Genomic DNA, 22,928 nt, shown 5'->3' on the forward strand with positions numbered 1-22,928 from the left:
TGATTTAGTACAATCAAAGTGGTGTTGACATCACTTTACACGTTGGTGCCAGCGTCAGCACCAGTAGGAGAGATCACTTGTTTTTTGTGCACGGCTTTTGCGGACGCCAGGTGATTGCGAGAAAAATAATAAATTTTTTTCAAAAATCACATTTTCAGTTTATGCAGCCCTTTCTCTATCATATTCCAAAATATATTCTCTGAAAACTACCTAGAAATGCTGTAAAGATTTGTTGCGCCTGCTGACGTGGCGAAAATCATCGTAGAAATCACAAAAAAAGACAGCGTCCTTCAAAAAAATTATAGCTCCGCAATGGCGCAACTGGGCGCTGCCATTTTGCACTCGATGAAAAGAGCGTTTCTCTGTGTACAAATTTCCCGCTTCAGCTAGCTCCTCCACTTGGAAAGAAGCAGACAAATAGCAAATGTTCAAAGTTCGTTACGAGGCTTCCAATTGGTTGCGTCCACCAAGTTGCTCCACCATGGCTAGCCATTGGTCCGATCTTGCCCTGGGAGAGCGTCGTCTGCTGCTTGCACATCGCGAATATCGCAGACGCACGTCTCGAATCGACCCGTGGTTAGAGGTACTGCTCATCAGCACTTCGGACCTCGTGACGAAGACCATCATGGGACGACTCTTTGCACTCGCGATCGAGCATGACATACTTCGAAACATCGGACACCACAGCCACGCACACCGCGATCGAGCTTACTGCTCGGAGTCGTGGCTAGGCCTAACAACGCTCACAGTGCCATGATGTATGTACGAGACGAATCTGAACTTCGCAGGCATGTCTGCTAGCACGGGGCAGCTGCAAGTGAAAGCTCAATCCTCAGATTATGATAATGCGCAGCGCTTGTCATCCTCAGATTATGATAATGCGCAGCGCTTGTCATGAATATCACAGACGCACGTCTCGAACCGACCCGCGGATGGAGGTACTGCTCATCAGCACTTCGGACCTCGTGATGAAGACCATCACGGGACGACTCTTTGCACTCGCAATCGAGCATGACGTACTTTGAAAGATCGGACACCACAGCCACGCACACCGCGATCGAGTTTACTGCTCGGAGTCGTGGCTAGGCCTAACACCGCTCACAGCGCCACGATGTACGAGATGAATCTGAACTTCGCGGGCATGTCTGTTAGCACGGTACCTTGGACCTGGTGCCGAAGACTACCGCAGAACGACTCTTTGTACTCGCGATCAAAAATGGCATATTTTGAAACACTGAGCACTGTGGCCGCGCACACCGCGATCGAGCTTACTGCTCGGAGACGTGGCTAGGCCTAACTCACATGCGCTAGTGCACATGCGAAAGCGAAGAAGCCGCTACCTGCTTCGTCGCAAGCAACGACTGACATTGCCCGCTGGCTCCTCGGATCCATGGGTGGGCATTTTACGCATCGGCAGAGGACTCACCGGCCAAGCTCGTCGTGCAGCGACCGCTCAGAACTGGTGGAAGTGGCTAGCAGTTTCGCACATCGGCACCCCGAAACGCAAGACCAAGCACTCTGAACGACAATTTATCGTCGTTATATTTATTTTCTGTTATTATAAACAGTTATATCTGTTTTCCGGAGGTTCGAATACTTCGAATAGTAAAATTCCGGTGCGAATCGAACAGAATAGCAAACACTATTCGAAAAATATTCGAAAGTTCCAATATTCACGCACCCCTACTTTTTAGGAATGCTCGTTGCCACCAGATAACTATCGCATGTAATTTGAGTGGGTTGTTGAATTCGGTTTATGAAGAAATATAGCATGAATGACTGTACAACAGTTAGATAACTATTTACATTTTAATTAAAATAAATTGCTGTAAAATACACTATAACTCATTCCAACACTTCCACTTGCTTTAAATTTGGTCTCCAGAACCATGGCATCAAATTATGTAAATTTCATGCAATTGAAGTGAGTCAATCATAATACGTGCCACAAAGGGTAATTTGTTTATAGAGATTATATTACAAAGTGTCACTAACAGGAAATGGACGATCTTGCTCGAGGCCTCACTCACCGAGCATCACCGGAGGAACAAGAGCCCCCGCGGAGTACGGCAAACTTCTGGGCGTGGGAGGATCGTATGACCAGGTTTCATGATATCACGACACACTACCAGTTACAGAGACGCGTATATCCATCCCCTCACGATAGGCTAAACAGGACGCAAGCGGTACACTACAGACAATTACAAACAGATTCGTACAGAAACCCCAGACTCATGCACGCCATGTATCCAGATATTTACACTACAAACAGATGCAGCTCGTGTGGCGAGGTTGCCACGCTTAGCCACATGTTGTGGGAGTGTCAGGGCTTAATAGACAAATCGAACAGTGCTGATTCATCCGTCTCTTCCACCGCCAGCCTCCACTCGCGCTGGAAGACCGCACTGCTCAGCTCGAACCTGACAGCACAACTCTGGGTCGTCCAGCGTGCCAAGGAAGCCGCTTCGAGACAAGGTCTCGGAACCGCGTCCGCGGTGGGTGCCCAGGCCCACTAAAAAGACGCCGGACTCAAATCTCATTGATTTGACAATAAAGTTTCCGTTCTTCTTCTTCAACCGAATTTGATTACATCCCCTGCAAGCATTAGTGCACCCTAAAAAATATAGTGCTGGAAACAATTAGGCCCCATAATGGTGCAAAGGGTCAAGTAAGATGGGAAAGGGTCTTACCCAGGTGAGCTCTGTTCTCCTGGAGCAGAAACATTTCTTGACTGCAAGAGGAGTTGACCCAGCTTTCGTTTTTCTGCATTAAATAGAGAGGAAGGCTCACTAAAATGTACTAATTCCTATGTGAATAACATCTAACAGCTCTCATCTTACAGGCATCTATCAACAACACCTGCATCTACAGCTTCATTAAATTCACACTGTGCTCATGCGACCCACACGACCCAACTCACTATTGTGTCAGCATAGGTGGGCAAACAGGCAAGTTCAAGATTGACATAAGTTAACAAGAAAAACTCACGGAGTACCCTTTGCATTAGACTAAGACAACTCGCAGGCAAAAGTCGTCGTCTTGTTTTTCTTCACAGTCGATGTATCGATTTTCCCCGGCCCCTTCAAAAGCTTTCTGCACCTAACGTGGCGTGCACTGCCTCTAGGATCGGAGCATTGCAAGCTTTCTGCGCTTCACCTGGTTTTGCACTTTCTCCGTGATCGGCCCACCTTTCACTAAGCGACGATATCATGTGGTGATGCCATCATGTGAAGTCATGTTATACAACGTCATAGTGACGTCACAAATTTTGGTGATCTGAGACATCACGATGACGTCACCATTAAGGCTTTCGCCTTAATGACCTTTCAACCAGTGGTACACAGCTCTATCGTACAGTATAAAGGCATAAGACCTAAATCGACATAAAATACTTACTGTGTCTGCAATATTGTCAGCTACCTGTTGTAGAAACGAATATAAGAACGCACCGATAGTATTTTTTCAGTACCAGCGCCTTGGGTTTAAAACATCACCTCCATGGTGATTTATTGACCTACGTATTTTACTTTATGCTGAACGAAAATATGCTCACCGTGCTCCAGGGGTGTGAGCCGAAGTTTGTCTGCCCTCTCGCAGAGGGCGCTCTCGACGGCTCTCCTCAGCACGCTGTACACATCGGTGCTGCCCGCGCAGCAGAGGGGTGACTTGCCGTCCTGAGCAAAGCTCAGCACGTCAGCACCACGCTCCAGGAGTAGCCGCACTGCAGCTATCTTGCCAGCTGATGCCTGCGAAGACCGTGCCACACCGGCTGCCATCTCATGCGGGAACCACGGAAGACATCACAAAAGGTGAAAGGTATGTGATCCCTGGCGGACTTGTTCAACTTCGTGGATTGTTTTTGTTAACCATCGAGTCACTGATGACTCCCGGTGACACAATGAGTACGCCTGTCCGAATATTCGAAATAATATTAGTGCTTGGATTCGCTTGGACATGAATTTGAAATTTCTGAAATATCGAAGTATATTCGAACCGAACGAATAAACATATTGTACTGCACGTTAAGCTACTACTATTTTGCTTATAAATTAATTATGCTATGCTTCTACTAAATTTGCTTAGAAGTTATTTGATGCTATGATTACCATCTGGTCCGACTTCACTACATGTGAATAATGGTGGGGTAAGTTGAAGTTTTAGGCAGCACTGTGTACGTGTTGTAGTATAAAGGGCGGGAGCCCCCCCCCCACCCGCACACACTATAAACACAAATAAAATCTTAGAATACGTTTTTCTTACAGACAAGTTACCAGAGAGAAGTTCTGCTGCAGCAAAATAATTGAAACTGTAGATTTATGTACAGTACAAACTGAAAAGCAACAAGTAAAGGCATTGAAGCCAGCATGCTCAGTACAGGTCACTTTGGCCTGTTCTATTTTGTGAACAAAGCAATGAGGCAACATAATATTACCCCCATGTTTTGACTGACAGAAGCGAACTTCCATCCAAAACATTTGTTTATATTAGGACCGGAGTTCTTATTTTATTTTGTGAAAAAACTTATTTATTTAACTATTTTACATGCCTGTAAGAAGACAAGTTTTCGCAAGAATATTCCAAAGACTTTGTTCTATGTACAACACTTTTGTCAAGTTCATTTTTAACAAAACTTTTAGTTCCTCTTAAATTTGGCTATGAAATCAGAAAATACTGTAGTGAGCAATAGCGGGATGCCTGCACCACCTTCATATATCTTTTGGAAGGCTGGGAACATTTTTCTGGAATTAAATTTTCAGTTCCGTGCTACACATGGCTACATAACACATTAAAAAAGACAAAACAAAAATATCAAGCGGACATGCATGTTCAATCTCTCATGGAATAACCCTGCTGTAATAGGCTGCAGCGATGATTGGCAAGCTGCTTGCAAGCAAGAATGAAAGCTTTTCAGCTCACTGCAAGATGAAGTGGTGCAATTCCTCCAAGGCCTGTTGCACTAGGATCAGCCCCGGCATCTAGCAGAAGCTGTATGGCATCCACCGAGCCAGCTTGGCTTGCAAAATGAAGTGACGAGAAGCCATGCTTGTCCTTGATGTCTGCAAAGTACAAAGGACGCAGCCCTCGGAACATTATACAATGAAGTGTCGCAGCAGTAATAAATGTGGCCCTTTGATATTAGCAGAAGCTCAGCTTCAGGCTAGAGCTAAAATTCACTGCAACATTTGTCATTCATTAATCATCAGGCTTTTCCAACAACCTTGGTGGATGACTCAGTGTTTAGAGGTCTAACTGTTACACAAGCAGAATTACGAAGTGACATTTCCTTGCGCTTGTTCAGAGATCTTAATCAATGTGCAGTGTGAATACAGATCAGCGTTTATATCACCACAAACAAAGGTTAGTTGCTATATGATCCCACACTAGTTCTTACGGCAACTGCTCTGAAATTTATCTACCATGTTTTCATTGTTTTTTTTCCCCTAATACTCTTCGGAAACACTGATTTTGCAGCACAGCTGTAATTAAATGTCTTGTCATACCTGTCTTGAGATTCAAGAAACACTTTTCAGGTGTCATTATCTACATTGGAAACAAGAACACATTTCCTTGGAGCGTATAATCGTAGACACAGAGCCTGAAGGGACTGTCAGGTAATTGAGGAAATGCTTCACAGTTTGCATCATGCCCTTACCAACTTTGGCCTCGTTCTGAAGAAGGAGGGAAATGACCGGTGCTGTGTGCTCGCAGCAAGTGTGGGAAGCATAGTGCAAGGCTGTCCTGCCCTGCCGGTCCTGATGGTTGACATCACGGTGAATGAGTCTGCGCAACCGTAGGGAAGAGGACCGAACCAACAAAGATTACGGATAACTGCATTTATGAGCCTTACAAAGATTATTAGGTGGTGTGGGCCACCAAATCACCGCTATAACTTCTAACTTCCACCAGACCGTTGCCGACCTAAACTGTATTTCTGTACACTCCACCCGTTCAACTACGTTTATGAACGGCATGTCTCACTAGCTAAGGCATTCTGCTTCTGAGTGCTGTGTGCTGCCATCATGGTCACAGTCTGATAAGGGTTTAATGTAGAAGCACTTAGATGTTGATGCATGTTAAAGAACCTTAGCTGGTTAAAATTAAGCCAAAGTGCCAGGTTTCCCTCATAGCATGTACATTACTTCGGGACATTAAACCCTATGATCTAATTTGACACAGACCCGCTCAATTCAATGTCTCCCTCCAAATTTTTATCTAGAAATATTGAGAACAGTAGCATTAAAGTTTACAGGAAAATATGGTGAGCTCACCAGTGTTTCAAAATAAACATTCGAATTAGATAGAATTAATTAATTACCAAACAAATACAGCAAAAATTAAACAGGGACAATAAATACTGACACACACAGCTCTGTGTGTGTGTGTGTCTTTCTTGTCCCCATTTATTTCACGCTGTGTTTGCTTTGTGAAGAATCACCAATACACCCAAGCTTCCCGAAGTTTCAATTATTGCGAGTTACAACTGCAAAACATAGTTTCTCCTTTGAAGTGCATACTTTTAGACACGTAGCCACTCCTGCAATGGCCTTTGCAGGGCCGGAGTACGTTCACAGAAATAACCACAATGAAGCCCTGCCCCGCTTTCATCGACACATCTTCCCATAGACACATAGAAATGCAAGAATAACTGCCTGTCCTGTTTGGTCAACACAGACAACAGCAGCAGCCACTCACATTCCATGGTCAAGCAGAACCCGTATCACACCCAACGGGTCGTATGAGCGTAGCACATTTGCAGAGGCGAGTTCCTGGAAGGTGGCCAGGTCCCGGCAGACAAGCACCAGTGGTGTGGAACCTTCTGCATTAGTGCAGTTGATGTCCAGACCTCCATTTCCGGTCTGGGTCAACAGGTGTTGGACCTAGCCAGGAAATAGTCACATTTAGCTGCTAGTACAAGGAGGAAGCTTAATGATGCATAGTGCTTTTTTATTGCAAAACGACGCCGCAGGACAGAAGACAGGACAAAGTGCTTCTCTCAACGCTGAGAGTTGAAAGAAGCGCTCTGTCGTGTCCTCTGTCTTGTGGCGTCATTTTGCACTAAAAAAGCACTACTGATTTGCGCCACCTAGCCGACCAATGCATTTGTTGAAGTTTAATGATGTCTGGAGAGGTGAGCCAAGTCACAAGCCTGGCATGCTACTCTATAGTCGGATACAACTTTAGAAATCTGCAGCATTTCCTCCTCAAGGGCGGATCCACGCAAGCCTGCACTAATGGGCACACGCTCCACACTGACGTCATAAGCCGGATGGCTGATGACCCCGCCTTTATTGACCGGTGACTATTTAGTCGTGGAATACATCAGCTGCCGTGCTTTGGTTACGTGGGCGGGGCCTTTCCAGACTTCTTAAGTTGTATCGGACTATAGGTGTATTTATTTATTTATTTGGTTTGAATACACAGAAAACACGAAGACACAGAGGAAATAGGGAGGGAACAGGCTGACAACTGCCACCTAAAGGGGCACAACGCCTGCCTGCTCATTTGGGATAGGGGAAACATTGGGGAAAGGAAGATGGGGGGAAAGAGAAAGGAAAGAAAATAGGTAAGAAAAAAAAACAAATAACACAGACGTAAACACGAATAAGTGGTCACAAGGAAAAATGTCTATACGCGCGAGGCCAAATCGGTATTTTTTAAGAAAGTAAGTAGGGCTCGATGGTCCTGGTCACGCCGAGCAGCACAACCCCTCGGGAACAGGCAATCATCAAGGTTCGTACACTTTAGACCAATAAGTCCATATTCCTTGATGAGCAGTGCTCGCTGCATAACAAATGCGGGACACTCAAAAATTATGTGTTCTAGTGTCTCACAGGAGTCACACGACGTACATGATGGACTGTCTACACGACCTTGTCGGTATAAACGCTCACGCGGGATGGCGAAATGAAAAGGAAGCAATGCACAACAAAGACACGCACACATTTGCACAGTTGAACACCAACTTTTCGAACACGCCTCATAATTCCACACCCCTATATGTCATGTGCCATGAAGGAACCGCTACACAGCCTACACACCTAATGTACGTGAACGTCTAAACTTTTAGATGCCGAAGCCCTTCGTCGTCTCGTAACTCAAACTTTTCGCCATGAGTTGTTGTCTGAAATGGCCTTAACCGAAGCCACTATCACTGCCATATTGCTCATCTTGCAGCCTAGAACTGGCGCTGTCGCATGCCGATCCACTGGCCAGCCGTAGTGGTACTCAAAAGGCCACTTCACAGCATTGCAGATGTGTTATGTGACGAAGCATGCACGATCTATTGCAGCAAAGCATACAAAGAACAAAAAGGGGCCACTGTTGCAAGCGAGAACATTTGTTCCCCAATTATAGAGGCATGAAACTCCCCCTCCACCGCCACCTCCCTACATATTGTAAGCATTAATGCACCAAACAAAGACTTTGGTTAAATGGAAAGCCTTGAGAGGTACAGTTAGACATTGGTTAAATGGAACCTGAAGGGACCAGGAAAATAAACCAGTGTTCCATTTACTGAGAGATGAACAGGGGGTGCAGAGTTCAAGAACGAAAACCAATCATGTCATTCCATTTAAGGGGAGATGCGGTTCGAAGACACTTTTTTTTTTAATATTCACCCTAGAGCAATGAAACTTGAACTATTTGTAGATCATTTTATGCTGATTTCAAACATATAATTAGTTTTCTTGCAAGTTGGCAAAAGTGTAAAACATAGGCCTTTTAGCCCCCGTTTTTCGATCCTTAAACTTCTACACATTTTGACAATGAATGGCTCATATTGTTCCATTTGAACTATAGAGTGCCGAAAACTATCCAGAAAGTGCATAGAAAATATTTACTAGACGTGAGAAATTCAAACATGGGAAATCCATTATTTCCCAGACCCCAGTAAATGATTACTTGCAAATTTTCTAATATGCATAAATAATATTGAGATTTAGAAGAGATAACTGCACTCCTCACACATTAGAGAAAATTTGGGCAACATTTCATGCAGATCGGAGCTCCAGAAGTACCAAAAACAAGAGGGGCACGCTGAAAAAGTTGCCAAAAAGTGTGTTTTGAGAAAAACGAAGTTTAAAGTTAAAATTGGATGTTTATTTATGAAAGAGGTAACGAAATCTGATCAAAATTGCACACAAAAGAGGTAAATTGTTCTTCTAGTAGCCACTGCCACTAAAATGAGCCAGCGCCATAAGTTTCTCCTTCACAGCTCTTTCGAGCAGAGTAGCTATTGCGCGAGCTCCCGCTGCCGTAGGTTCTGCTTGCGATCGGTCCATCACTCGCCGCCCCTATGCTGGCCTCCTTGCTCGAAGCAACTCACCGCAATGTATACGTCATCGAAAGAATACTTCTGGGGCACTCACTGTTCTCGCATTGTAGTTCCAGAAACGACGCCTTTGCATTTGTAAGCAGGTTCCCAGACGCGTATTCCCGAATGGTGACACGCTGGACACATTGCACCGACCACGAGGATGTTCAATGCTGTTGTGTCAGCGATCAAGGAAGACTCTTTTCACCGTGATCTTTCTTCATCGTCGAAGAGTCCGATCGTCTCTTTGAGAGGCACTGACATACTCGAACGCCGCGGCAAACTCGTCGGAAGCATCGCTGGCATCGCCGTCGCCATTGCTAGGCCTCGCGACAGCAAACGCACTTGCCGTTCGGCGAGTGTTTGGCTTTGATTTGCACTGGCTTCCTCGAAATTTGTTCATTGAACGAAACTTCACTGGCCGGTGACTGCGCCTGCTATGGTTTTCTTCGTCCATGATGAAAATAAATACGCGAGATAAACGTTGTTCAGCTGCGTAGCTGGATGAAACACCGACCCTGGAAGCAGGCTTCGCAACACGCAAGGCGTGCAGTGGCCAATGGCAGTCCCCGATCCGTACCACAAGATTCAAAATCCAGTCACAGCACTCGAAAAGCACGGCAAAAGCATGCTTTCTTTATTATTTCTTGCGCATCTGCAGCACGGGAAACCGCGGTTATTTGGAGATCTCCTCATGCAATCCCCAATGGCAAGTGGCCGCGAGGCGCTAGAAGACGTCACACTTTCGGTCAAGATTAACAGCCACCTTGTGCTCTTTAGACGCAATTTTAACGCATTTCCAGTTGAGTCTCGACTTTGATTTTTATTTTCGGAACAGTAGAGATACTAATCTTAACAAAGCAGGTGAAAACAAAGAACCGATAATTTTTGAAAAAACTCGCTTTTTTCGACCCGCATCTCCCCTTAATGCTTGTTCATGCAAAACTCGCAACAAGAACTACACCAACATCTGGTCCCTTTAAGCAGAAATTCTGTTAAGAGATATCCATTTACTGGGAGTCTACTGTACTTCAGATGTGACTGCATTGATAAGTATAGTAAGTAGGTGAGCTCAAGAACAGTAAAAAGGAATGGATTTTTTTTTTTTTTTGGCTACCCAATTTCTTGGACAATTTCGTGGTTTCTAGGGAGAGCGAGTTTATGCATGTTCCCCATGGCCCCATGCACACACGTTTTCTACAAAGTACGGACAGGCTCTCACATCGTCCCGCTGGCCGCTCCATGCCGCGAGCAGGAGTCGTCGCTCCTCGTTGCTTCTGTGGGGGCTCTCCTTGAGCAAGTAGTCGGGAAAGCCTAGCACCAGGTGCACCAGGGAGGCCGGCAGTGAGTCAAGGCAGTTCTGGCCCGTGTAGCTGTGCAGCGTCGGGTCGGCCCCGTGCTGCAGCAGCTCACTCATAGCCTGCAAGAACAAGCACGAGAACAAGTCCCAAGTGTGAGATGAGAGAAGCAAGCTTCCTTTGTGGCATCTGATGGGTAAGATGCTGCGGTCAGATAACGTTACCAGAGATAACGACTAACAAGGCCTAGGCATGGGCGAACATTTGAGCGCTTCGAATATTCCAACTCGCTTCGACATGACTTTTCTTTAATTATTCGAAATGAACTAATAGACTAATATTTTACTGCATGTAACCACCCCCTGAAAAGGTTGTTCCACTGCAGCGTGGCGCTGCTATGCCGTGAAGCCACACTTCAAGGTTAAATGAATGTATTACCTGCACCTCGATTACTTATTATTTCAAGTTTAGAAGTGTGCTATACAGGCTTATATGCATTAAGTATAGCAAATATTAAAACGCAACGTATTGTGCAGTTTATAACTTGCGCCCTATTACTATAGATTCAACTTCTGCCGCTGTTTGAACTTCATTCCACTTCACTTTGAACCAAGAGAGTGACATACGCACACGTCTAGTTCCAGTTCTTAAATATATTGTGCAAGTTAGCTGGGTCATGAGAAAAGTTCTCATCTTTTAAAATCATATGTGATAAGTACCATTCAAACCATTTGATTTGAAATTAATCGACCATATCACTATTCACTTGGAACCTCAAACTTACTAGTATCTGCCCATCCCTACTAATGAAGTGTACTCACTAGAAACTCATACAAGCAGTAAAGGTGTTTCCGCTATTACTATATACTAGGGACTTTCTAAAGACTAGGCTTGTGCGAATAGTAAATTTTAGGTCCGAAGCGAATTCGAAGCGAATAGTGATGTGGTCGAAGCGAATGTCGAAGCGAATTCGAATAGTTTATATTACATATAATAAAGAAAAATGAGCATATTTGTCAGGACTCAACTAACCAGTGCAATATTTTTAAAGTTGAAACAACGCATATGCATGTCATTCTTTTCGGTTCAAAGGGAAGTGGAAGGAACTTTGAGTAGTAGCAGGATTCGGCTTTCGGTAGAATGCAAGTGATAGCATGTAAAATACGTTACACTTTAAAATTTACTATACTTAGAGCATATAAGCCAGTATAACAAGCTTTTAAACTTAAAAAAATTATGAATCGATGTGAGGGTAATACAGTAAAACCTACTTAATTCGAACTCGGTTATTTCGAAATCCTGCATAATTAGAAGTAGTATTTCTGCGGCCCCGTATTTTGCAATGTAAATTTGAGTTGGTAATTTGAAGCGGCGGTCAGTACCAGCCCGGTTAATTCGAAAACTTTGGGTGCCATGTGGCAATGCCCGTTCCCAATTTAGCCGCAAATCCGCAGAAACGATGGCCCTTAGGAGCCACAAGGCAATGCATTGTAGCGATACTAATGAGTAACAAGTTGAGCACCCCAGCCTCGCTGCTGGCAGTGCAAGAAAAAAAAATAAGAAGAAGAAGCAGTCTCGTGGTCAGCTGAAATGTGCGCCTGCGGAAAAGAAGACGTGCTGCACTGCAACACAGCGGTGACACGTGGGCAGCATGACGCATGCTTCTCTCAACGTCAGTGCGTCTCATAATTTACCCATTCTTTCTGGGAAAATAGAGAAGTTAATAAAGGGCGGTCTGACGGAATTCGTGATGTATGCGAACCTCCGATTGGCGGTTGTCCCGGCAATTTGCGCACTTGCACTGCTGGCGGAGTACTTGCCTGCAATGCCTACTTCGAAAACTCAGTTCGAAAACTCAGTTCGAAAACCTCAATGATCATCTTTTCCACCTAGAACACATCGCGAATTCCGTCGCACTGGTCATTATTAAATTCTTTATTTTACCAGAAAGAATGGGCGAATGGTCGCATCATGATGCGGTGACGCTCGAAGGAACAGGTGACATGCTGCCCGCGTGTCACCACTGTGTTGCAGCGAAGCACGTCTTTTTTTTTTTCCGCAGGCACGCATTTCAGTTGACCACGAGACCGTTTTTCCTCCTCCTTTTCTTTTTTTTTTTTTGCGCTGGCAGCAGCGAAGCCCGCCGTTACCCCGGTTTAGCGGTAAAATTGGGACCAGGTATTGCTGGAAAACATAACCCTTGTAGCTGCAAACTAGCAGGCACAGCAAACGACCACCTCTAATTACTTCCAGTAATTCAAAGTTCCTTGCATCTCGTTCTTTGTATGTTTGGTTAATTCGAAAACCCGCCTAATTAGATTTTTCACAGTCCCAGTCACTTTGAATTTACGAGGTTTTACTGTGTGTTCATTTAACCTTGAAGTGAGGCTTCGCGGCAGTGCAAATTTCTCCTGGAAAGGTGTATTCACCGTATAGCACACCCCCACTGCAGTGAAACCAGCTTTACAGGATGTTACGTGTGGCTTATACAGTGAAACCTCGTTAATATGTACCTGCCGGGAACGCGGCATAACTACGCACTAAACGGTAGTACGCATTAACCACCAAGTACAAATTTGCCTCTCCTGGCGTACGCCATCGCCGCCAGCAGAGAAATAGAGTGCCACAGCAAATATTGTCTAAAGTACCCATCGCAAAGCCTTTTCTTTCTTTTTGCCAAAGTGGAGAAAATATCCTAGCACTTTCGCACGACTGCCCGATAGCAGCGGTGGCCACGCCAAAGAGCATTTCAATACTATTAAAGGGTCTGGGATACACAGTGACCGACATAGCGACAAAACGGACAGTGTCTGCATTCCGCAATATATGTGTGTGCGTCTGTACCGCGATCTGCTACTAAACGAAAACTGACACGCAATACGGCCGCATGGAGCCGATCGTCTCCTGGGTAGTTGCGTGCAGCGCGTTGCCTGCTCGGCTCACGTACGCCGTCACTACCGGGCCGCTTGCTGTACCGCACGCGCGCATCAGTCGTGGGATTGTTCTTCGTGCCCACTTCGTTCCAGACCGTGCACAGATGCGGCGAGTAGCTTGTTCGGTTAACGCAGCGATGTCGAGCTTCCTCCGCGACGCTGTAGCGGTCCTGGCAGCGAACGGAGGCGCGTTGGGTGGTCGCCTCATAAAAGCATGCAATATGGTTACAACAGCGCTACGCTTGCTGTACCGTACGCGTGCGTTTAGTTTAGCGTGACAGCGTCAATGCAGCGAGGTTTCGCGGCGTCCGCGACCCGCAATGCTCAACTCCGCTACAGCGATCTGCTTTCGTTTCTACAAAGCGGTGCGCTGTTGAACACAGCCCCACACAAGGCGGCAGCAATCGGCGGCCCAGCGCGTTGAGGTTGTCGCCAAGTAAAAGCGTGCAGTAGGCTTAAAGTAGCGCTGTGCTGCACGCGTGCCCGGGCAGATAGCTGAAGATACTTATTGTGATAAGGTTGTCGGCGATAAGTCATGCTGGCGCGTTCGTCGGTGGCCGCCGCCTCGCCTTCGTTCTTTCCCGATGCTTACGTGCAAAGGCGTCACCGCAATTGCGCGGAAGTCTGAATCGGTAATCGACCGATCTCCGCACTTCTAGAAAAGACGGAAAACCTTTGGCGGCACATTGTGGCGTCGAGAATTTCAGCGGTGCAGTAAAATTTTATGGCACGAAAAGTTATCTCGGGCGCAGGGTACGCACTAACCGGTAGGCATAGGGCGAACCACTACGGCTTAAGCGGTCAGCGAATGCATGGGGCTCTATGGGGCTCGGTCGGGGATTCGTCGCAACTACGTTTTAACCGTTAGTACGTTTAAAGCGGGTACGTATTAACGAGGTTTGACTGTATATGTCTATTCGTTCATTTCGAATACTTCGAAATTTCCTCAATTTAAATTCGTTTCGAAGCGAATTCGAATACTGTAATATTCGTTCGAATATACGAAGTGCTCGAATATTCGCACAAGCCTACTAAAGACGAAAGCATCTTTTAGGCAAGAAAAGACATCTGACAAACTCGGCACTTACATCAGGGTCTTGGACCAAAGATGCCACCATGAGAGCAGTGTTCCCTGTAGATGGATCACGGGCATTGACGTTGACCCTGTGCTTCTGTAGCAGCCGGCGGATCTTTTTGAAGTCTCCATCCTGCAGATTATGCACAGGAAATGAGTATTGATTAAGCCTCAGGGCTTTAACGCTCCAAGGCAGTAGTGGGGTGGCAGTGTTTTAAAAGACACTAAAATGCACCTTTACAGCAGCAAAAGGTACTGCCATACATTTATTTCATGTTCATTTGTTGATGTCACATCTTACGAATCTTTACACTCATAAAGAGACTTAATTGAAGCATCTGTACGGCCTTGTTACATCTGCCCATCGTAATCCATTGGTGATCGACGACTTATTGATGTCAGTACAGTAATACCTCGTTAACTCGAACTCGCATATCTCGAAAAATCGGCTAAGTCGAAGTTTTCCGCGGTACCGAACAATTTCCCATAGGTGCAATGTATTTATTGCCGTTTATCTCGAAGTATTTCCGTGCCCACTTTCGGTTATCTCGAAATTTCAACAGAGAATGGAACCAAAACTTCGCCGCCGAACCGTTTCACAAAATACTAGCGGCAAAATGTCATACGTTTCACAAGGTTCGCGCGAGGCTGCCGCGTTTACGACGAAGTGGACACTGTTCCCGAAAGTAAAGTCAGAACCTAGCGGCATACCAACTTTGTCGAGCAACCCTGTGTCACATCATGTGACGCTATAGACGTGCACATAAGCAGGCCCTGCAAAATAGCTCGGGTCGTACACGTTTTGTTTACCGTCAGAGATGCGATTTCAGCATTTTATTTACGCAAGGCACGTCGCGCGGATTTTTTCGTCGGCCGTGCGATGTGGTGAGGATAACGCCACCAAAGCAAAGCAAGTCGCTGATGCTGCAAAGAAAGGTAGCTCTAATCAAAGAAAAGGATTCGAGGCTCGAAGTTTCCGGACGTCAAAACGGCGCTGAATGTGTGGCATCGTGCGAGACAACGTTGGTGCGAGAGGAGCCCCTTCCAGTCACATCGACAGATAAGGCCGATTCTCTGGACTTAGCGGTGGGCTAAATTGACCTAGCCTGCAACATCGGCTGGTTTGACCATTTTCTTAAGCCAAACAACGTGGCGTCACGCACAGTGATCGCGGCAGCGTCGACGCAGCTACTCGATGGGTGACGACATCCGCCGAAACAAGAAACATGCTTCGCTTGATGCGAAATAAATTTGAGTGCAGCGGCGCGGATGATTGGCACATGCGATGTGTTAAAGGGGTACTGACACAAAATTTCGCGGCCGAGATAGCCTGCTGGATCGATTCCCGTGTACGTGCGTGTACCATCTGCAAAATATCGACAGCGAATAAAGCTTGGAAGGTATTTTATATGAATTTTGAAGTTCGCGAGCGCGATCCAGCATTATAGGCCGCACCTAGTGCATTGACACCCTCGGAGGTGACCCGAGGTGACCCCCCTACTTCCCCTACTGTAACCGTTGCAGACGGTACAAGTTATGATGACGTCGTAGCCGCCATTTCTGTTTTGACGCGCTTCCCGACGAATCGCTCCGACGAAGCGGGTCAAACCTGAAGTGATTCGCCACGTCGAAAATTCCTTCCATCCCCGCCGCAAGAAAATCGTCGCCATCAGACGACGATGAGCCCGACGACGACAGACCGCGCGGAAATGCGTCACTGTTCTGCATGCTCACGTGACCGAGCGCTTCACTCGCTAGGTGGTGATAGTTGCACCCGGCGGCTTGTCGTTTTTGGAGCTCTTTCAAACCGAAACTGAGGCTGTGTCGGTAATGAGGAGCTTGTAATTAATTATCTGTCGCGCGCTGCAGCAAACGATGTGCCGTGTTATGACTAACAGGCCCCCAGCAACACATTGCAGCAAAAAAACGCGGTGAGAAAATTTTTGTGTCAGGACTCCTTTAAGCAACTCGAGAAAGCTTTGCTAGGTGCAAGTGTTACTGAGAGGCAGACCAGCCTTAGTCGGTCTCTGTGCACTAAATAAAAAGGCAGTACCGAAAAACACAGCTGGTTAATAGCGCTGGTATGTCATTATTTTTCTTCAAAATCTTTACAAAGAGCCAGTTTGGCGCTCCTGTTAAGAAACTGGTCAGTAGGGATGACGTTTCTAGATAGAACTGAACTTCTCAATGGAATTTGCCCAACTTTGCTTATCTCGAAAATCTGCTTATCTCGAAATTTTTTCTGGTTTTTACTACTTCGAGTTAACGAGGTATTACTGTAGTCATGTTGCTCTTGCCACGTTTGGCCCTTGCGGCACAAGACGCTACCACGTCATAATGCTTTCACACAGGGTTCACTGTGCTACCCCGGCCAACCGCTTATGCATTCATTCAATGGCATCGTTCTTACAGCAGTTCAAGTTTGCTTTCTAGGCAGTGCCATATTTTCTGGTGTATAAGATGCATTTTTTTCCCGATATTTTCGTTGGTGCGTCTTGTACAACAGTGTGTCTTATACATGTAAAGAGTCATGCGATTCTGCGAGACCAATATGTCGACATTTGATTCAAGAGTACAATAAACTGAGCACGACAGCATGCATAAAAAGTAGAGCTGTGCGAATAGCAAAATTTTGGGTGCGAAGCGAATTCGAATATTGAAGTCTGAGTGCGAATCGAATCGAATATTTTTTTAATATTTCTCGAATATTTTTCGAATACTTCGAAGCGAAATTGCAGAAAAAAAAGTTAGAGAGGATTCCTAAGCATATTCTTATGAGATAGCAACATGAAAGCGTTTCTTTTCGCTAGGTTGATGACGCACTGGCGGGGTGGTGTTTCATAGTTGTCTTATCAAGAATGAGGCAATGTAGAGGCCGAATTCTATTTATGTACGTGATTTGGTGCAACCAAAGTGTTGCTGACAACACTTTACACGTGATAGGCAAAGGTGCCATTTCCTCAGCCTCTCCTCCTCTTTCAACTTCTGTGGAAGCCCAACTGATCTGGCGGACAAGGGTGTGCTCCCTTCAAGTTCGGAGTTCCAAATCTGCCTCGTAGGCGTAAATTTAAAAGAACATCTGAAATTTTCGATGCTAAAAAGCTTCGGATTCCGATTTTTCGGACTTCCTGCCATATTTAAGGTCCAAAACAGCATTAATTGAACCCCCACCTCTGCCACATCTTTCATCTCCATGTTGGAAACAGCATTTTCTTGAGTCAGTACATTTGCGACTGTAGCAGAGCTTGAAAGACAGCTTTGCCGCAATACCGGGGTGTGAGGAGGTGAAGCATATTGAAAATCTAGGGACCACTTTCAATTCGACGTGTCTTGGCGAAGTTCGACCGTAACGGAGCTTAAAAGGCAGCTTTGCCGCAATACGAGAGTGTAATGAGGTGAAGCATATTAAAAATTTGAAGGGGTCACTTTCAATCGGACGTTGACTGTGTTTTTGGGAAGTTCGAATAGTTCCAATAGTAAAATTCCAGTGCGAATTGAATCGAATAGCAAACACTATTCGAAAAATATTCGAAATTTCGAATATTTGCACACCCCAAATAAAAGATATCTAATCTTGTTATAACAGTGAAGCGGGTGTGGTCTTAGATGTCAGCTACTTGCTGTTCAAGCAGTACGGCGACCACGAAGATTACAGCTGCAATAAAAGCCACCATCGTCACATCATGTGCACTACTGTACTGTTTGAATTGTTTGTTCATAAACTAATCATTAAACCCACGGAAGTGAGCCAATAAATAAAAAAAGGGCACCACAACGTTTCATTGTAACATTGTAGCACCCGCAATACCAGTTACAAAAACAAAAGTACCACTTCTTAATCATCATCACCAGTTTCCATGTGAGACGTCGCTACACAGTAACGTCGATCCAGTCGAGCAGCAGTTGCAGCTTCCGGTCGCCATTTATCTTTTGCATGCGTGTGTGTAGGTGTCAATCATGCGTCACCAAAGCGCTATAATGTTGTTCCCGCTGGCGCTATCGCACCGTGTATGGGCTCCGATTTCCGGGCATGACTGGCAGATGAGAAGCACACACGGTGCGATAGCACCAGCTGGAGCAACATTCTAGCACTACGGTGACGCTGGTTAAAACCGCAGATTCGCCTAGCCAAGGCATGTAGGAATTGAACCATGCCGAAAGCCCATGCCTTCCACTGTTCTCAATTCTTTTCACTGCAGCAGTACATCCATGCACTACACCACACTTATTACTATGGACTGAGCATTACCCTAGCTGCCGAGACGAGCCTCTGGTCCCCATGGCCCCCGCCAGCCCTAATTGGGGCCGGCACGACCGGTGTCACCACAGGGGTTGGCTCCGGGCAGCGTGATGAGCCGCTGCAGCAGGGTGCGCTCCCGTCGGCGACCGCTGCTGCTGACGTGGTTGGCCCGCTTATGGCTGCCATGGCGTGCCATGCCCTGCCAGCTCTGGGACCCTGCTTTATGGGGGGCCAACAAGAGAGATAGTGAGTCAGGATGATTTGAACACTCTTAAGTACAAAACGGAATCACAAATACTTAAGTACACTGCGGAATCAAGGCATCGACGAAGCCTATATAAACATAATGGAAGAAATGTACAGCGGATCCACAGCCACTATAGTCCTCCGTAAAGAAAGCGACAGAATCCCAATAAAGAAGGGCGTACGGCAGGGAGACACGATCTCTCCAATGTTATTCACCGCGTGTTTACAGGAGGTTTTCAGGGCCCTAGATTGGGAAGAGTTAGGGATAAGAGTTAATGGAGAGTATCTCAGTAACCTACGATTCGCTGATGACATTGCATTGATGAGTAACGCGGGAGATGAATTACAGCTCATGATTACTGAACTGGATAGGGAAAGTAGAAGAGTAGGTCTGAAAATTAATATGCATAAAACTCAAGTAATGTGGAACAATCTTGGCAGAGAACAGCGCTTTGCGATAGCTGGCGAGACACTGGAAGTTGTAAAGGAGTACGTCTACTTAGGACAGGTAGTAACCGCGGAGCCGAACCATGAGAGTGAAATAACTAGAAGAATAAGGATGGGTTGGGGCTCATTCGGCAAGCATTATCAAATCATGAATGGTAATCTACCACTATCCCTCAAGAGGAAGGTATATAACAGCTGCATCTTACCGGTACTTACCTACGGAGCAGAAACCTGGAGACTTACAAAGAGGGTTCAACTTAAATTGAGGACGACGCAGCGAGCGATGGAAAGGAAAATGATAGGTGTAACCTTAAGAGACAGGAAGAGAGCAGAGTAGGTCAAGGAACAAACGGGGGTTAAGGACATCACAGTTGAAATCAAGAAGAAGAAATGGATATGGGCCGGGCACGTAGCACGTCGGCAGGATAACCGGTGGTCATTAAGGGTAACTGACTGGATTCCAAGAGATGGCAAACGCGTGAGGGGGGGACAGAAAATTAGGTGGGTAGATGAGATTAAGAAGTTTGCAGGTATAACGTCGCAGCAGAAAGCACAGGACCGGGTTGATTGGCGGAACATGGGAGAGGCCTTTGCCCTGCAGTGGGCGTAGACAGGCTGATGATGAAGTACAAAACGAGTTGACACAGAGGGCAAAGAATGGAAGTCTCAAACCAAGTGTCTTTTGCACCCTTTTACAGCGACAGCTGTCATGGTACAATGATAAATGTCACAATGAATGTCATGGCTTCATTGAAGCTAGGGTCAAAGAACAAAACAAGCTTACATGAACATTGTGGCAGAACAGCACAAAATAAAGGTACAGTGAACACACGGCACACAGCACTGGGTCCTGTGTATTCACCGCTGTGTGCTGTGTGCTACAAAGTTCATGAACCAACTAGCCCAGCTAAGAACCCTTGAGTCTTACATGAAGGATGCAGAACAGGAACCTGAAACACCATCTTTTGCAATAAGCTGTACCTTGTAATAGAGTGATAACTAAGATATTACTATGATACCTGTTATCTCATACCCCTCCGTAACTGGCCTGAAGGAGCACTGGATGATACTGCACAACCTCCGGCTCCCTGTGAAAATTCTTGCTTGAACGATGCTTGCACACTACTTTAGAAACACCGGGACAACTCCAACCACTGTTAAAATAAAATTGGCATTTCTCATAGGGATGCTTTGCACCAAGTGCTACTGTGCACACTTTTGCAGATCAATAAAGAGTGGTCTTGCTTAAAGCAAGTTCAGAATTTATGCCAAGGCAAAGCAATATACGCAGTATAAGCCGGCTGTCACCTGTTTTGGACAGCATGAAAGACAATCCATCAAGTGGCACTTTTGAATTAGTATTTGCACTTTCACGGTTTCAGCCAGCAAAGTCAAATTCTTGCAAGGGTTCATTATTCTTCATCCTGTTGTGATCCCCACCTCCCTGCCTTTTTTTCATCTCTCTCTCATATTTATTTAGCTTCTTCCACCTGATTCTATCACTTGGCCATTGATTTTTCAGCTCATTATGCAGTATTTTAACAAATGAAAAGGGTCTCTTACTGTCCTTCCACTTTGCATTGTCATTTACCTTACAATTCAGTTCATCTAGCCTGTGGAGTGTAAAAAACTTGGAGCCCCCGTTTATTTTGCCCACTTATTCCTCGCATCAGGTTTCAGCAGCTTCAGAGAAAGGCTTAAGAAAGAAAGAAAGCAGCAATACAGCCTCTTGTTTTTGCTGCTCAAACGGTGCACGTGCAAAGTTATTATAACTAGCAAGTGTGAAAGAGAAAAATTGCATGATGTTGATCATGCCTTTCAAACTGTCATATGCCAGCAAGTTGCTACAATGTATGTGCAGTGGGTGAGGCAGGTTTGCTATTTCACATTAACAAACAGTTCGCTAAAGTATCAATGCCTCCGATATGACCTTCAATTGCTTAGAGGCAATGAACAGCAGCAATCACAGTTCGTGCAGTGAAGGGTACCCAGCAATATGATTGAATCACAATTGAAAAAAACCTTTGATTTTGTTAGACCCACACACAGCTCTTCCTGTGTTGTGTGGGTTTCACTTGAACATCACAAATGCTAAATATCAAGGTTTATGTTTAAGGCAGGTGCTTCAACTGCTAATAGGCATAACAGTAACATAAAGGTCCCTTCAATTGAACACAACACACAGTCACAGGTTCTGCAGAGACTGGCCCCGAGAGGCTGGCCCGAGATTCCCCCCCTCCCCCCCAACACCAAGCCTGCAATACATTCAAGTCACGAGGAGTGCCCACATTTTGCTGATCACGCTACAAGTTAAAATGGCATTCTCTACCTTCAAGTGTGCACACCGTCTCGTACTGCCACTATTGATCACGATTGGATTTCTTAATAGCAGTTGGCACATTTGTGCAAGCTATGGAAAGGAGCCAGTAATGGTAGGAAATGAGATCCACAATGGTCTCGATTGCTGTGGAGAGTCCGCTGCGCGACATCAATACCAGATGTGCCTGCGGTATATTGTGCTTTAATGGATCACCGCTTTAATTTATATAAGAGGCACTCGCTGCTAGAGCAAGATGTATCAGGAGGTTGCAAATGATGCTACTCATGCTGCAGTCAATGGAATGGAACACAGTGGGCCCAGCAGTAACGGCTTGATGCTTAGTCTTTTTAAAGGGTTAGAATGCCATTTGCAATCCTGTGATGAGTACACAGAAAGACACCAAGGAAGCCGTCTGTAATACATTTCACTATTTCCGGCACAAGCGTTTTCGAGAAGTTCAGACACAACATTAACGAGCCACAACTTAACATAATCGTTGAACTTTTGCTCTGCATCTCACAATATTCTCTGATGCTTCCGGACACCACAAGGAAGTCTCTCTGCTAACTAATACGATGATTAACGGCTGTAGTTTGTCCTCGAGTCTGAGCGGGGTGTGTTTCTGACGTCGACTCATTCACGCCGGTCAACACCGCAGGGTGCGGTTGATAACACGCAATGAGGCTGATAACGTTGGTCGGGTCGTCGCTCCGAGTCGGAAGAGAGGAAAAAAAGATAAGAAGTACGCAAAGGGGGACATGCATAGGCAAAATATTCTGGGAAGGAGCCGGAAATGAGTTGAGTCACGCTTTAAATTACGGGGCTCTCAGCGAGGGCGGGCGGTGATCTAATGCAACGGTTCGCTACCGACGAGCAATTTCTCTCGCGCTTTCATGCATTCATGGCGCAGGCCTAGGCTACCGCGTGCGATCGCGAAAGTGGAAAAAAAAAGAAGCGTTTTTTTTTTTTTCGTAACGCCTGCGTTCCAACTCACACAACGGGTTCGATCGAGAAATGACGCGGAGTGCCGGAGAGCGGGGCAATCCGATACCGCTA

At 45.8% G+C, this 22,928-nt stretch overlaps 1 protein-coding gene across 1 annotated transcript in view; it reads right to left on the minus strand.

The window, feature by feature from the left end:
* The window catches only part of LOC119404845 (uncharacterized), a 48,396-nt gene that overhangs the window by 21,878 nt on the left and 3,590 nt on the right, over positions 1-22,928 (minus strand). The window contains exons 2-9 of the mRNA XM_037671524.2: positions 18,869-19,078; positions 14,633-14,752; positions 10,536-10,733; positions 6,694-6,878; positions 5,654-5,781; positions 4,918-5,057; positions 3,554-3,746; positions 2,691-2,763 (exon numbers count right to left, since the gene is read on the minus strand). Of these exons, the coding sequence (XP_037527452.1) occupies positions 2,691-2,763; positions 3,554-3,746; positions 4,918-5,057; positions 5,654-5,781; positions 6,694-6,878; positions 10,536-10,733; positions 14,633-14,752; positions 18,869-19,045 (1,214 nt within the window). The 5' untranslated portion in view covers positions 19,046-19,078. The remainder of the gene's footprint in view (positions 1-2,690; positions 2,764-3,553; positions 3,747-4,917; positions 5,058-5,653; positions 5,782-6,693; positions 6,879-10,535; positions 10,734-14,632; positions 14,753-18,868; positions 19,079-22,928) is intronic.

The sequence above is a fragment of the Rhipicephalus sanguineus genome, chromosome 9, assembly GCF_013339695.2.
Source record: "Rhipicephalus sanguineus isolate Rsan-2018 chromosome 9, BIME_Rsan_1.4, whole genome shotgun sequence".
NCBI lineage: Eukaryota > Metazoa > Arthropoda > Arachnida > Ixodida > Ixodidae > Rhipicephalus > Rhipicephalus sanguineus.